A 14,831-nucleotide genomic window follows, 5' to 3' on the forward strand; every position below is an offset into this window, starting at 1 on the left:
GTCCCTCTCATCCTTTCCGTGTTGCACGGGAAAGATCACATGTAACCGTATTCTCTTTATCTTGCTCTTTCAATCTGAGTACATTTTAAATCGTTTTTCTTACACCCGTAATTTCACTTCTACTTGAAGCGAACATTTCAAGTGCTTCTAGTGGAGTAGCATATTGTGGCACTCTCTCCACCCTCGCCTGCGCCCCTTTATGCCCAAAGACAACAAAATGTGAAAGAGAGAGAGAAAGATTTTTTGGAGGTTACTTTCGCGAAGCGGTAGGACTGAGACCAAAGAGAACGACGGAGGGAAATCAGAGGGGGATTACGAATTGAAAAACATATTCACTGAATAAATAGGATCAGAGCCGGGAGAGAATAAAGGGAATGTCTTGCTATCTCTCTCTCTCTCTCCGTCTCTCTCTCTCTCTCTATCTCTGTGTGTGTGTGTGTCACTTGGGGAATGCAGCCTATATAGCGTATCAAACCGACATCAGAGAGATGGCGCACCACACATGCAGATGGCAGGGAGGAGAGACACAAAAGCGCGACTTCACAGAGAGCGACAGTCGGCGGTGTTACAGTGCAGATTGACTGACAGTCAATCGCTATGGGAACGTTTTCGACGGAGATGGAGGAAAGCGTTGTTTTTTTGTGGTAGAAATCCAGATGTGAGCGTGACGTAACGCCAGGTCCTGCGTTGTTTACACATTAATAATTCAAAAAGATAATTTAAATATTGTCAACGGGGGGGGGGGGGGTTGCTATGTAAAGAAACGCACAAAAACAAACGCTCAAAACAGTCCAACGCCACTATTTTTTTTATACATGACACTCACCTTGAGTGGCGATGAAGTGGTTCGATCGCTGGTACCCCTGCATGGAGTTGACAGACAGACAGAGAGGCAAGATGGAGGAGAAAAAAAAGAGAGGGAAGGGTGTTAATAATTACAAAATCACATTAGGAACCAAGACTCTGGGACCTCTAACTGTCATTTCACCCCTCCCCATTTTAAGCCGCAATTTTGCGGCTTAAAATGCACCGACATCTCCGATACAGCCGGGGACGCTCTAGACCAGTTCCGGGCACCGGTTTCTGTCTTGAACCGCGATGCACAGAGGAATGGCATTAATTCAAGTTTTTCCTCCGTCTGTTTCTGAGCCAGGTCATTACATGCAGGGTGTGAGAGAGAGAGAGAGAGAGAGAGAGAGAGAGAGAGGGAGAGAGAGAGAGAGAGAGAGAGAGCTGCATTTCAAAGGCCGACGGTGCTTTGCATGCAGCCAGGGCTTCTGATCAAAGGTAGATTGACAGTGAGCGATCTTTGGCTCTGGGAGTAATTCTACCTGAGTGACACTGACTGATCTGGCTGTCTCCTTCTCTGCTCAGCCTTGGCATTAGCGGCGTTATGATCCGGTGTGGCCTGGGTCTAGAAGGCTATCAGCGGCGCACTAGCCCCCCGCCGGGCGAAGAAGCCCCTTTGTGCCGGATGCAAAGCGGTGCGGCGAGATTCCTCGGATTAAGATTAGCGCCGCTCTCGTCGCTCTTGGGTAGAAGTGGTTCCAACCGGTGTATACGGTGTGCATGTGTACACAGACCCCCCCCACCCCCCCACCCCCTGACACACACACACATACAACGATACACACATACACTAGTCCACCAGGCAGGCATCACAAATTACATTCCATAACTGTCATGCCACAGAGGGGAGTTGAGATGGATGGCCATCGCTATGAGGGAGTGCAGCGACCCTCATTCCCATGAGCCTTTGTCGCTGAGCTTCCCCAGGCCGGGCCGGTTTCCTGTGTGTGTCACCTTGGCAACCGAATTTCCCGGCAGCAGGCAAGCAGGAGCACATCAAGCGATGTGAATCCGCGATGGATTCAGAAGGGGAAAAAAAGCAACAAATAAAAAACATGCATAGCCGTCCGAGACATGGGAAAGGCTTATGTATCCTATGGAGTAAAGACAAATAATAAATGTTTCTTGCAATTTTGACTTCCTCAGAATATGAACTGATACTAACAAACTGAAAATAACTGAAATTCTGAGTCTAAAATCTGACAAGACCACTATACGTCGCATTTAAAACACTTGATCTGACCTAGTCTAGTCTCTCCTCCACAGCAGCCTATCAGGGCCTGATCCTCGGCAGGTGAGCGCACGGCCGCGAATGAACGAGGAGAGAGGCCAGCGATGGCTTTGGGCGGGAAAAGGCTCAGCGGCTCAAAGCGGAGGAAAGAGGGGAAGGAGAAGTGTGCTGTTTGGAGGGAAGCCATGGAGGGGCTGGCAGGGTGAGAGCGAGAGACGATGGGGAAAGAGAAGAGAAGCAAGGTACTTACTTCCCTGTTTATCCGAATCTAAGAGATGCCAAAGGTTGAGAACGGGGGGGAGGGAAAACAGAGAGAGAGAGAAAAGAAGGGAAGGAGGGAAGGAAACAAGAGCTAGTTATTGTGATTAAAGACCAGGAAGAGAGGGTAATGAAATGGTTAGAGAGAGCAGACTGCACCGAGCCACCTGTGGAGAGAATAATGTTCAGTTTCTATGGGAAAAGCCAACTGAAAACTTTCTTTTTATAGCAAGTATAGTCACTCAGCCCCTTTTTTAACAAGCTCTCCTTCATGTTTTGTTCCCTCTGAACAGAGTGGGCGGTCCACTCACCTTTAACGTTTTTTCATCTTTATTTAGATTGAGTGAAAGTAGAGAGGGAGACAGCGGAGAGAAAGCGCTGGCAGAGTTTGATGCGCGGTGTTAATTACGTAGATGAAACTTTATCGATCCCCGGACATGTGTAGACACAGCGGCTCAGAAAATAAATGTTGTCATTTAATATATTTTATTGATTCGTCAAGGTGAAATTTTTCTCTGTGCGCCCGACAGAGATCACTTGTCATTCTGAAAAAAAAAAGTATTTTTCCTTGGATTTTCTGTTGATGCAGTTTGAGTTTCTGCAGGTGGCGCTCTCTTCTTTGTCTGTGAATTTTTCCCGAGAAAGAGCTACCAGACTCTGGATGTTTAGAACAGCAAATGTAAAAGCTTTCATAAACTGACTATAGGTTGAATCACTATTGCGCTTTATCAGTCAGTGATAGAGAGTAGTAAAACAGACATGCATTTATAGAAAAATGTCATGGATTATTACTTTACGTCTCACCATCCGCGGAAACAGTTATGTAAACCCCGTATGGAAGTGAGAGAGAGAGATGGAACTGCATTTCCTTTTAACCTTTGGAAAATGGCAACGGTCCATCTCTTCCAACCTTGGCCTCTTCCATGAATCATTTGGAATCATTTTACTGCGACGTGGCCGAGGGGTCCCGCCACAACACGTGGCCAGCGCTGTAGAGCGCTTAATGACGAAAAGGTCCTTGGAGCGCTCATCCTAATGGAGCCCTCCTAGAGCACTAAGGGGGATAAAGTGGCCAGGCACTACACTGTGAGCTTTGACGTTAAGCACTCTCCTTTAAACCACGTCCGCCCACACGTGCTGAGTCAGGCGTCCGCCACCACTCCGGCCCGCTCTGTCCGCTTTACGTTTCTTTTTGTCCTGACAGACAATAGTGAAACAAAAGCCGCGCGATCCTGCATTCAGGGAGCGTAACAGCTCGCATTAAACCCTGCTTGATTTTCAAAGCTCTTACTGAGCACTTGAGCGGGCGGCGCCAAAAATGGAGGTGAGATTGTTAAAAGAGGTTTTTACAGTCACCTTTACATGACCCGTGCTTTATGAGCGAGCGGTGGCGATCCCTGGCCTGGCCTGTATTCAAAGGGAAAAAAGCAGCTATCCTTCAGACACTGTAGGTCCATCTGACGCCAGAAGCTGCCAAGATAGGATCTGCACAGGAGCGCGAACCGCCGCCGGGACCAGAGAGGCGCCCCAAGATACCCACTCAAGCCGAACTGTAGGTGAGATCAAAATAACTGAGAGCAGATGAAAGGATCAGCCAAGTTATATTGGGTTACTATATCGATTACTGTGCGGTGTCGCCTTCGGAAAAAGCGCTTGGGTGAGTCATGAGGCGCGGCGCTCCGAGCTTATGGGCTCTTGCGGGATCTCTGGAGTCGCCGCGATGGAATCTCGCCTCAAAGCCCGTGTGTGCTCGCGCGGCTTAGATATAGTGCAGAGCTGAGCGGCGTAGTCACTAAATGACAATCCGGTCTGAGTAACAGAAGGGCTGACACGTGAGTCCAGATGTCCTCTGGTCAAGCAATGAGTCAAGCGCAACACTAAAGGAGGACTAGTGGGACCGGCTCTTAAGGCAGGAGCTGTAGGATCGGCAGAGAAGGAGGTGAAGAAGGAGGTGATGGAGCAGCAGGGGAAGGAAGACAAAATAGATAACGGGTGACTTACATCTATGTAGTTGGCATTGACATAATCAGAGCTCGGGTCCGCCAGCAGAGAGTGCAGCTTGACTCGATGGCGATCATCTGGAATGCACAAAAACAAAGGTTTTAGTGTTCATTGATGATGTAATTACTAGGGTTAGATGGCTGTATCACTTTGCCGATATATCGGGCCGATATTGGACTTCTAATAAAAATCAGTCAGTGTCAACGACTTCCAATATGATGGAGGTGAGGATATGATTTTACTCAGCAGCTTCAGGGGCAACAGTCTGTAAAACCTGTAATGAAACCTGCCTCACTCTGCCTTAAGTAGCTGCTGACCCACATAAAACAATTTCATTAGTCTGGGTTTCAGTGGAGAGTTTTAGTGTCCCATGATGGTCTGAATGCTGTTTCTGTTCTGCTTTTCCACCCTGACAAGAATGAAATTATAATAAAAAAACACTGAATTCTTGGAATTTTTGGCATATTATCAACATAAAATATCAGCTTTTGGCAGCTTCATTCCAAAATATCGGCATCAGCCCTCAATCATCCATATTGGTCGAACTCTAATAATTACATTATAACTAGGGTTAATGTTTTGTTACTGAAATTTTAATAGAATTAACAGCAACCCGTCAATGGTGAGTAACAATTATGATTGGGTTGCATTAGTGGTTTCATGAGATACATGCCGATGTCATTAAAAATGTAATTTACTTCTCACTGTGAGTAGAAAAGGCTACTTAATGTAAGGTGTACAGAAACCGACTGAAACACAGCCAAGTAATCATTGCGTCAAGTTTTCTTCCCTGTAAACTGTCTAAAATGTTGAAGTTGCTTCTTGGCTCCATATGCATTGTAGACAATCAAGTAGGATGAACTCACGGCTAAGTAAGCTGTCGTGCCTTCCTTTGGTCTTGTCCTTCTTTTTGCTGACATCCCAGCCGTCGAAAAAACTCTGAAAAGTAAAGCGAGCAATCACAAAAGAAGTTAAGACATTACGCGCAGAAGCAAGGACAATGCGCCTTTGATGCCTCCCGAAAAGCACAATGGAGCAACTTAGCTAATGCGTCGCCAAAGTGTTACCCTGAGGTTGTCTGAGTAACTTCACCATTACAGCATCTTGCCAAGTCATCAACAGACATCTGCCACAACATAGCGAGCGGAGACTGAGGCTGAGAGCTGACACACCGCGCTGAGAGATGGCTGCGGCCTTGAGAAAGGAGGAGGGAGCCCACCGGAGTCATTCTCATTCCAGACGCAGTGTGAAGCCCCGCCGCCTGAAGAACCCGCCGCTCTATAATACCTCAGTGTTAAAGTGCTAAATTTGTGACAGCTGTTTATGACACCCATCTAGCAAATCTGCTGGCGCGGGGAGACGAGTCATTGAATCTAAATCAACATTATGAGTGATGGAAGAGGAGGGGCGGCGGGGGGGGGGACAACAAAAAAACACCAATATGAGCTTCGCCGCGAATGCGCACAGGGCCCGGCTGAGTCGTGTCACATTCTGTCGCATGTTAAGTCGGCCTGATCCTCCCTTCTGCATCGGCGGGCACATTCCCGGCACTCGTACCGCAGCGAGCTAAGTCCCTCATCAGCGGCGCACCAATCCCCCCTGGGCGAAGGGGCCAAATTGGGCCCACCTGAGGCCCTGGACGAGCCAGGGAAAGCATGCTGATCAGGGGATTACATCTGCCACTGGATCCTATGCAGGTAATGCCTGATCTAATCCTGTTTAACAAGCCACCCTCGCCTGCCTCCGTCCGTCTCCCACTTTCCTTCAAGCCTCGCCGACACCCCGCTCACCTTCATACACCTTTGCTTTAATCAGAGTTACAGCCTTATCTCTCATCAGCTGCAGTCCACATGCTCAACGTGCAACGCTCATCGTCCCCCGTGATGACATCAAGGTGGGGCTATGGATTGGTCGCCGTTTGATTGTTCATTCGTCCGTCACGCATCGTATCTCAGGCGCCACTGATTGAATTTCGATGAAACTTGGTTAAATGATGCATCTAACCACTGCATTGAGGCATTTTTAAAATGACACTGATTGGTACATGTGGGGTGCTATATTGTTCATTAATTTGTCCATGTGTCACTGATCCGATTTTGACGAAACCTGAAATTATGCATATCATCACTATGTTCCAGCGTGTTCAGAATTCTGCATATTGGCCCAAGGTGGCCAATATGCCCAAGGCCCAAGGCTATGGATCGGTGTGTTTGTTCATCCATTCGTTCACTACTGATTGGATTTTGACGAAACTTTGGGAAATGATGCATCTCACCACTGCGTTATGGCATTTTTAAAATTAAACGGATTAGCCTAAGGAGAGCGCTACATCGTTCATTCCTTTGTCCATGTATCACAGATCGGATGTTGACGAAACTTGGAGCAATGATGCATCTCACCACTGCATCACTCGAGGGGGACGACACGTTTAGCGCTGCCTTGTTTATATAGTGGGTCTGTTTACTCAAAGTCAGATTCCAGATGTTGGCTTCCTAGTACAACACATACTCTGCCCACAACAAGCGCCTGTGCCATTCACAAACCCCCCACAATGCCTTGCAACAGGTCTGATCAATGGTAGCAGCACGACCCTGTGGGAAATAAGGGTTATGAAGTCTGACAGCAGTGTGCACGCTGATCCCCTTCATCTTGTTTATTTCTCCTGGCGATGGGGAGCCAGACTGAGGAGTGAAAAAGCGACCCATATATTGATTTTGGGGGGGGGAATTTGTTGGCCCCTCAGGGGATAGCTTAATGAATCGAAAAGTGCATCTGGATTCCTGCAGGTGGAGGTGCAAAAAAGACTTATCGCCACCGGCTGATGAGGAGGACTTGATATTAGAGTTCAAAGAAAGCTAAAAGAAGTTACTTTAAAAAGCCTAATTAGTCCGCACAGCGCCAGAAGTTCAGTGTATCTGCATTATCTCTGTAATGGAGATGAAATAAGAAAGCATTTAATTTCCTCCTCATGAATATTAAAAGCGTCCAGTTGAGGCTGCACAATGTAGACAGTAGTTGTCTGCAGTATTACAGAGACGGGGCTCTGTACACTAGCTCTACCTAAAAAACATAAAACAGCAATTCCTGAGCGATGCCTCTAATACATTTTTCATTTTTTCTTCTTTTTCTTTCCCAGTCGGAGGCAGGGTGGTCTAGTGCAGTGATTCTCAACCTTTTTCATATCAAGGACCCTAATGTAGCCCACATTAGGTCCATGGACCCCCATTTGATGATCATTTGATCGTCTCTTGAACCCAAATCTGAGAATATTTTTATTGTTAGATATGATTTTGTCCAGAATTCCATGACTATCTGTAGATCGGTAGAGAGATAACAGTGATCAAAACAGTCATTCTTCTACATTCTCTAATTGTGTTAACTGAAATAATGCTGAAGTTTAACAATTCATCAACTTGTTGTGGATCCCCTGGAACCCGCTCAAGGACCACCGGTGGTCCCCGGACCCCACGTTGAGAACCACTGGTCTAGAGGTTAGAGAGAGCGTCCCGCAAATGAAAAGTCACAGGTTTGAGCTGTGTGACTGGCATGTGTCCCGCTGAACTGACGCAATCCTGCTCAGTCGCTGTAGCTCGCTTTCGATGTGCAATCGCTGACACACAAATCCCACAGTCCTCAACTCCGCCCCCCCCCACCCCTTCTCTTTCCCCCTCTCACCTCGTACTCCTGTTTGAAGCCGTATCCCTCAGCAGTCTTCATCTGGTTGATGTGCTGGAGGAGGTCAGCCACCCGTACGGCCGGGTGGAGCTGACCCGTGTGATAAGGCGAGCTTTTCCTCCGACAGTGGCGGCGGGGCGAGCCGCCGAGCAGGCTGCTTGACTCGTTCACCGAGCTGCGCTGCTCATCTGGACACACACACACACACACACACACACACACACACACACATACAACCACAATGTTGGCAAACATTTCAAATCCGTAACGCTGACGTTCCGATGTTATGTACTAACCGACAAAGATACTGCTCTTTTTATTAATGTATGTCTCGACTCAGCCGAGTGAATAGTCTGGAGGGCAGCTCAAGGAAAAAAAGTCAGCATTTCTACAGAGACGTGACTGCTGACTGGCACTGCAGAATATTCAAACAGACAAGAGAGGCTTGCTGGAGATTTCTCTGTTGAGAGCGCCTCATGGTCTGGCAGGACCTTATTGGAGACATGCATGGAAGTAAACCTGGCTGAAGGTCAGGGAAGAAAAAGGAGCTTCGTCCCTCTAGACCCTTTCTCAGAGGATCCGCATGTTCTCGCCGTCTTACTTCGAGCGTTGCAGCCGTGGGCGTCCATGAAGGAGTGGGCCATCCTCTCGTCCTGCTGCAGGGTGCTCTGCTCCGTCATGCTGCAGTCCAGCGAGCTCAGCTTGCGGCTCTTCTCCTGCCGGTAGGACATGGCCGCCTTGTTGATGGCCACCTTCTTCCTACTGTAGAGATACAGGTGGAGGGGGGGGGGGGGGGGGGGGGGGGACAGGGAGCAATAATAGAAAGAGGACAGCAGAGAAGGGGGCAGAGTGAGAGAAAGACAGGCCAAGAGATAAGGAAGAAAGGCGGGTGGAGGGTGAGTGAGGAGATGAGAAATTGGACGGAGGGGAGAAAATAAGGGCTAAGATTGAAACTGGATGAGGGGGGAAAGTGAGATTTGGTGATAGCAGAGAGAGAGAGAGTTGGAAGGGTGGGGGTGGTGGCAGGTGGTGGTGGTGGTGGTAGGGAGGGGGGTGGGGGGGGTCTGTGCTAGAGGATGAGGTGGAGATAGCAATGCTCATTTCCACTCCTGGGCTACAGAGGGCAAGCAGGGGGGAAGATGGCATCAGGGCGTCAGGATGGAGGGTGGAGAGAGAAAGTAACTTACGGGTAGTAAGGGTAAGAATAGAAGTCCCTTCTGATTAGCATGAAGGAGGAGGAGAGGAGAGAGAGAGAGAGAGAGAGAGAGAGAGTGAGGAGAAAAAAGAGAGGTGACCATGGTTTATCAAGATGGCCATCAGAAAGACAAATGAAGATGCTCAGTGTGTTGGAATGTCACTAGCAAGCCATCGTGGAGCAGACGAGCAGGACTAAAACGTATGAATAGACAGGCAATCGCGAAACAACAATTTCTTGCAGCTAAATATAAACACGTCTGCTCTCTTTGCCCCCATGTGGCTGTCTAGTTCGCATTGTGCCGGCTAGATTGGCCCGCTGAATCTTATCAGTCACCCCCTTCTTCCAGACATCCCCATTCATTCTGCCTCTATTCTTCCTGAGCAAAACCCCCAGGGCGGTGGAGTTCTTCTCTCCAAAAAAGCAAAAACAACCTTCCTAACCAATTACTAGCCCATCCACTGGCACCTCACAGCTGCTCGCCTCATGTAATTGAGTGGGCAATGGAATAACATGCCCCTTGATGAAATATTTCACACTCAGATGAGTGTTCCACCATCACCCGGCGAGCGAAAGGAAGAATACACTGCAGGTGCAATCGACGACAGAGGTAATTTGCAGGTGGAAAGCAGCCAGCGATTCCAGTGCTACCAGACTGCATTTGAATTTTGGGTGTGTGCTCAGCCAACACGCAGACCTTGAAATTAAAAGATGAGATGAAACACAAAAGCTTGGCTGAGGCAACGGTGGGAGAGTTTAGGATTAATGCTCTACCATTTCACTAACTCTGGTTGTAATTCACTCTCATTGCCAAATGCTTTTCTCAATAGACCCTAGCTGCCAAAGTGGGATAGAGATAAATTTACTCCTCTGGATAGGCTACGTAGGAACAATACCAACTTAAGACTGCCGTTGCGGGACTTTAATAGGCTCTAACCCATTTTAATACCAATAGGTCAGCAGACACAAAGACACACACACACACAAACATTTTCACATCCGCTCACCCCTTCTTGACAACGATGACGATGGCCCCCAGAAGCAGGATGAGGACCACCAGACCGCCAGCGCAGGCCCCCAGGATCAACCCCATGTCCTCGGCATGCTGGGATACCTCCAGTGCCCGCTTGGAGTCTTTACAGGCAGCTACACACCATGACAGAGGGAGAGAGGAGGAGGAGGAGGAGGAGGAGAAGGAGGAGGAGGAAGACGCATCTGTGTGTTACTAAACAAGTCTGCCTGTGTGAATGCTGTGTGAATGGCTATAATTGCAAAAACATATGCGATTTACAATTGCTATGTGCAGCATTTTGACATCATGAAATCATTACCACATTAATTGTGAGACATTATTGTAATTATTGTAAACAAACAAGACCATCACTGAGAAGATTGGCAGCCTCTACCTGCCTCTACACTGCATTTTGCATTGAGGAGAGAACAGGAAGAGGGCGCTGTTCTTCCAGAGCAAATAGAGCTAAAGCTTTCAGTTTCTGGCAACGGCAGACGATGGAAGGAGTGAAAGACAGATGGAAAAATCGCTTCCAACGTGTTTATCCTCTTCAGTAAAGACAAATAAGCCAGAAAGGGGGTAAAATGTAAGTACCATAAAAGTGTGCTTCCCTGTAGTCCAAATGATCCCGGCTCGAGCTGCACAGTGATAATATCTTTATAAAACGTCTTACCCTACTGCTTTGTATACTGCAGCTCGCTCTCAAGTTTAATTTATGTAATATGAGATCAGTGATGGATACAAACAGGTTGGTGTTGTTGCAGATGGTAATGGAGCCTCCTAATCCTAGCATGGTTATTGTACTGCTCCGACAGCAGCGAGGACGAGTTATCAGTGTAAAGCAGCCCATTACCCTCCTCACTGTGGCATTATATCCACCTGGCTGATTCAAACAAGAGGGGAGGGAATGATCGTATACTGCTGGCTTTTTCAGATCTGGTTCTAGCTTATACTGGAGAACGCTTCCAGCTAAAGGAGTCGGCAGCCAAGTGTATTACCATGCGCGCTACATACTGTGCTGGAATGAAGAGCTCAGTAGACGGCATCTGAAAGGGCTGAAACACTATTTCTGTGTGATATTCCCAACTTAAGCATCTAGAAAGGAGAGCTGAACAAGTTTTGGCCCGGGAGAGACGAAGCTCGCCGGTTATCTCGCTGGATGGATGCGCTCCCTCATTCAAGCAGCTATTTTTCCATGGCAGCCTCCCACCCATATGTCACAGTCTCACTGCGTTTCTGTCCATATTCCCATCATAGCCAAGCCAAGAGCATGAAATCTCTCCCTCAATGAATCATCTGGGCGCCCTGTCGCGTTTCTCCAAAGGTGAAAAATTGCCATTAAGGAAGAATGAATTGGAGGAGCGCTATTACACTACTGGCAGCGTACTCTTCATTAACAAGCCATCGCGCTGATGAGAAAACAAATAAGGCGGGGAATAAAACAAAAGGCATGAAGATAGAATCGTTTATGGGACTTCAGGCCTGTCTCAAGCAGTTTGGCCGTACAATTGAATAGCACAACATCCCTGTATTTTCGCAAAGCCTGTGACGTTTCACGTGGGAGTTATTGCCTTTTGCCCAAATCTGAAAAGCCTTTACAGTGAGCTAGACTGCTGATTTTGGCTGCCTCAGCTGTGGATTGGTGGTGACTATACCTCCGGGCAGACGATACAGCCTGACAGACCTGCTGTAATCACACAAATCACGCTGGATGAGTCAGTCTGCTTTTAGACTCATATTTGGAAATAGGTTGTTATGGTAAATTTCACTGCACCGAACATCCAGCGGCGGTAATGCAGGAAAAGCCGCCGGGTGTGAGAGAGGTGCGGCGATGACAGTGTGGTGCATATTTGCTCTTCATTTCCTTCAATTACTCTGTAATTAATGGAATATTGTCTTTGTGTCAGCAGTGAGCCTTATCCTTTCATTATACACATAAACAATATACAGCTAAGTTGGCATGGCAATAAAGTATTGAATCTTGAGGGAAAGAAGACACATACATACATTCATTTTTGAAATGTCACAAAAACTAAAATGCAAATTAGGTGCATTTCTATCAGCTGGGTTGAAGTGAATAAAAAAGCTTCCAGCAGACAAATGGAAAGTCTTTCAAGAATTTGATTGATTGATCTTTGGCAAGTTGTCATTGTATTTTAGTGTCAGCTAATGCTGGCCATATTTCATGCTTTCATCTGAAGACAAAAACAAAGAAACGCACTTGGTAATAGTCTAATGCACCAACTAATGGCCATACAACCATATGGAGCAACAGCAGGTATGATATTTATGTAGATAGTGGTGGACAGATATTTTACACACATTTCAGCATGTCCAAATCCACTTTCGAACTCGTCGTTCCAAGCCTACGTCATTATTTATTTGAATTTAAATGCATTTGCATCACAATATCATATAATTTCTTTACCAACAAAAACGATATTGAGGAAATTTTACAGAATTTTGCCACTTCCAATCAGCTTTTCTAATTCGATACATCATACAGTAAATCAGAAAAATGGACTTGGATGGAAACCCAGCTACAGAGGCAGAGACAGAGTGAGAGAAAATGAAAACGGGACCTCTATGCCACCTCTGAGAGAAATGGAGTAACATCAACATGTCCTCTGAGCCCGCCACAGCCATACACACACACAACTAAAAAGATGGCTCCTATAAATATGCCGGCAACATGCCTCTTCTGCTTATGTGTCGCGCGAGCAGACAATAGCACGGCGAGACCCTTTGATGTCATCGTGCTTCAGATAAGAAAGGGAGAGTTCAGGGAGCGGAATCCAATTTAATAGCCCCCTTTCTCAAGAGTGCTACAAACTTCTCACATAATTCAGTAGGGAGAGGAAGGGAGAAAAACTCCAATTCACCCCTCCCCACACACACACATAGACCTCTCTCCCTCTGCCTCTCCCCTATTGTTTGAACTGAGAGGCTTCTATCTATCTCTCTCCCTCTCTCAAGCAAACACTCTTGGTCTCTTCCTCTCTGAGGAAAATAAAATGCATTCTGTATTTCAAAGCCACTGTAGCCCACGAGGGGCACGCCAAAATGTCAGTGTCAGTGATTCAAGAGAAAGAGAGTGCGAACATAGATGCATGTTTGCTTTCACCTTTCCTCTTGTGTCTCCTGTTGAGGGGAGCTTGGCGCAGGGCTTCCTCCCCGCAGCACCCAGAACAACACTAAGTCTATGTCAAATCCCCTAAGCGCCAGTCTGATCCAGGATAACTGTCGAAGTCTCTGACATGCACCCTGTGCCACGTATTTGACACCACTTGAATCAGAAACATTCCTGCAGCAGTTATGATTAACTGCAGAATCACAGTTTAACCCTATCTACATGCTACGTAGCATTCTTAAACATCATTATATATCATTATATAATATATACTTCAGATTAATTGTGATACCTTACTGTAAAGAAATGAGACCAATTGGCAGGCTCTATCTCACACCAGTGGCATTGTTAGTGCTAGCATTTCTCAAAATGAAGACCAAATATGGTTGACCATAACATACTCTGAGACCATTGTGAAAAATACATTGGTACTCAAGGATCGGTGCTTTCATGGTTTAGGTCCCATCTATTAGAAACAACCCCTTGCATCTTGGACTTGGACTTTGGTGTGCCACAAGGCTCCGCTCTGGGCCCGCTGCTATTCTCTATCTACATGCTACCTCTCGGTGAAATCATCCATAAATTTCCATAAATTTATTTTCATTGCTAAGAGTTAAGGTTGGGGGGGTGTCGTTTTCATTTATTGAATTCATAATGCAGGCGTTGTGACACCCTTTGAGACTGTAACTGTGATTAAGGGCCATACAAACCTGACTTCTCTGCGATGGTCTTGTTTGTTTACGGTAATTATACTAATGTCTCAGCATTAATGTGATAATTTATTAATGTTAAAATGATAAATGTAGTACCTATATATTTGAACAGGAGAAAATTGTTACCTTTGCGAGCTATCCGGATGCAGTTGATTCTGGTCTCCTGTGAGAAACAGGAAGGCGGAATTAATTCATTTGGCTGGGTAACATGAAGACACAATGATCAGAAGAAGAAAAAAAAACATGAAACACAGGGCAAGGTAATTACGAGTCAGACTCTCTCAATCCCCAATCTCTAAAACATACAACAGTGTAGGCGACCATGTGTGTCAAAGTCACCTAGCCCTTTGCTACGTGAGGGAAATAATTGCAATTTCCAAGTGGGTGACCTCTGCTCCCCTTCACCATGTGCGGTCCCTCACCCGGGTCGACTCATTGGCTCCCATTCCCCCAAAACAGCCACCCCTATCCCAGAGGTAGAGGGGCACATTATCAAATTAAGATTTAAAGATGTTAAATCAGGCTTTATGGGCAATTATGCTAATCTGTGCTCCGAGATTGGAGTCAGAAACCTTTCACCTAAAACGGTTGCCAAATTGCCTTTTTTTAATTGAAAATCTGTTTCAAGTGGATTCTCATCTCCCCTCATGTCTTACAGTGACAGATAAGTCATATTTACCCCCATCCGGGGGTTATTAAAGCACCTGCAGGTAATATGTCATGTGTCATCCCGTCCTCTGTCAAGGTGGCCTTGTGGCCTCTTGGCA

General features: G+C 46.6%; 1 protein-coding gene across 8 annotated transcripts in view; it reads right to left on the bottom strand.

The window, feature by feature from the left end:
* Positions 1-14,831, bottom strand: part of ptprua (protein tyrosine phosphatase receptor type Ua) — a 147,105-nt gene that overhangs the window by 17,766 nt on the left and 114,508 nt on the right. For 2 of the 8 annotated variants that reach the window (XM_071899088.2, XM_071899086.2), the window contains exons 12-18: positions 14,191-14,227; positions 10,217-10,355; positions 8,616-8,773; positions 8,015-8,202; positions 5,206-5,278; positions 4,340-4,416; positions 827-863 (exon numbers count right to left, since the gene is read on the bottom strand). In XM_071899088.2, coding sequence (XP_071755189.1) covers positions 827-863; positions 4,340-4,416; positions 5,206-5,278; positions 8,015-8,202; positions 8,616-8,773; positions 10,217-10,355; positions 14,191-14,227 — 709 coding nt within the window. Of the gene's footprint in view, positions 1-826; positions 864-2,330; positions 2,349-4,339; positions 4,417-5,205; positions 5,279-8,014; positions 8,203-8,615; positions 8,777-9,201; positions 9,232-10,216; positions 10,356-14,190; positions 14,228-14,831 lie in introns of all 8 variants that reach the window. The other 6 variants (XM_078290147.1, XM_078290148.1, XM_071899087.2 and 3 more) reach the window with 6 other exon arrangements.

The sequence above is a fragment of the Centroberyx gerrardi genome, chromosome 19, assembly GCF_048128805.1.
Source record: "Centroberyx gerrardi isolate f3 chromosome 19, fCenGer3.hap1.cur.20231027, whole genome shotgun sequence".
Taxonomy (NCBI): domain Eukaryota; kingdom Metazoa; phylum Chordata; class Actinopteri; order Beryciformes; family Berycidae; genus Centroberyx; species Centroberyx gerrardi.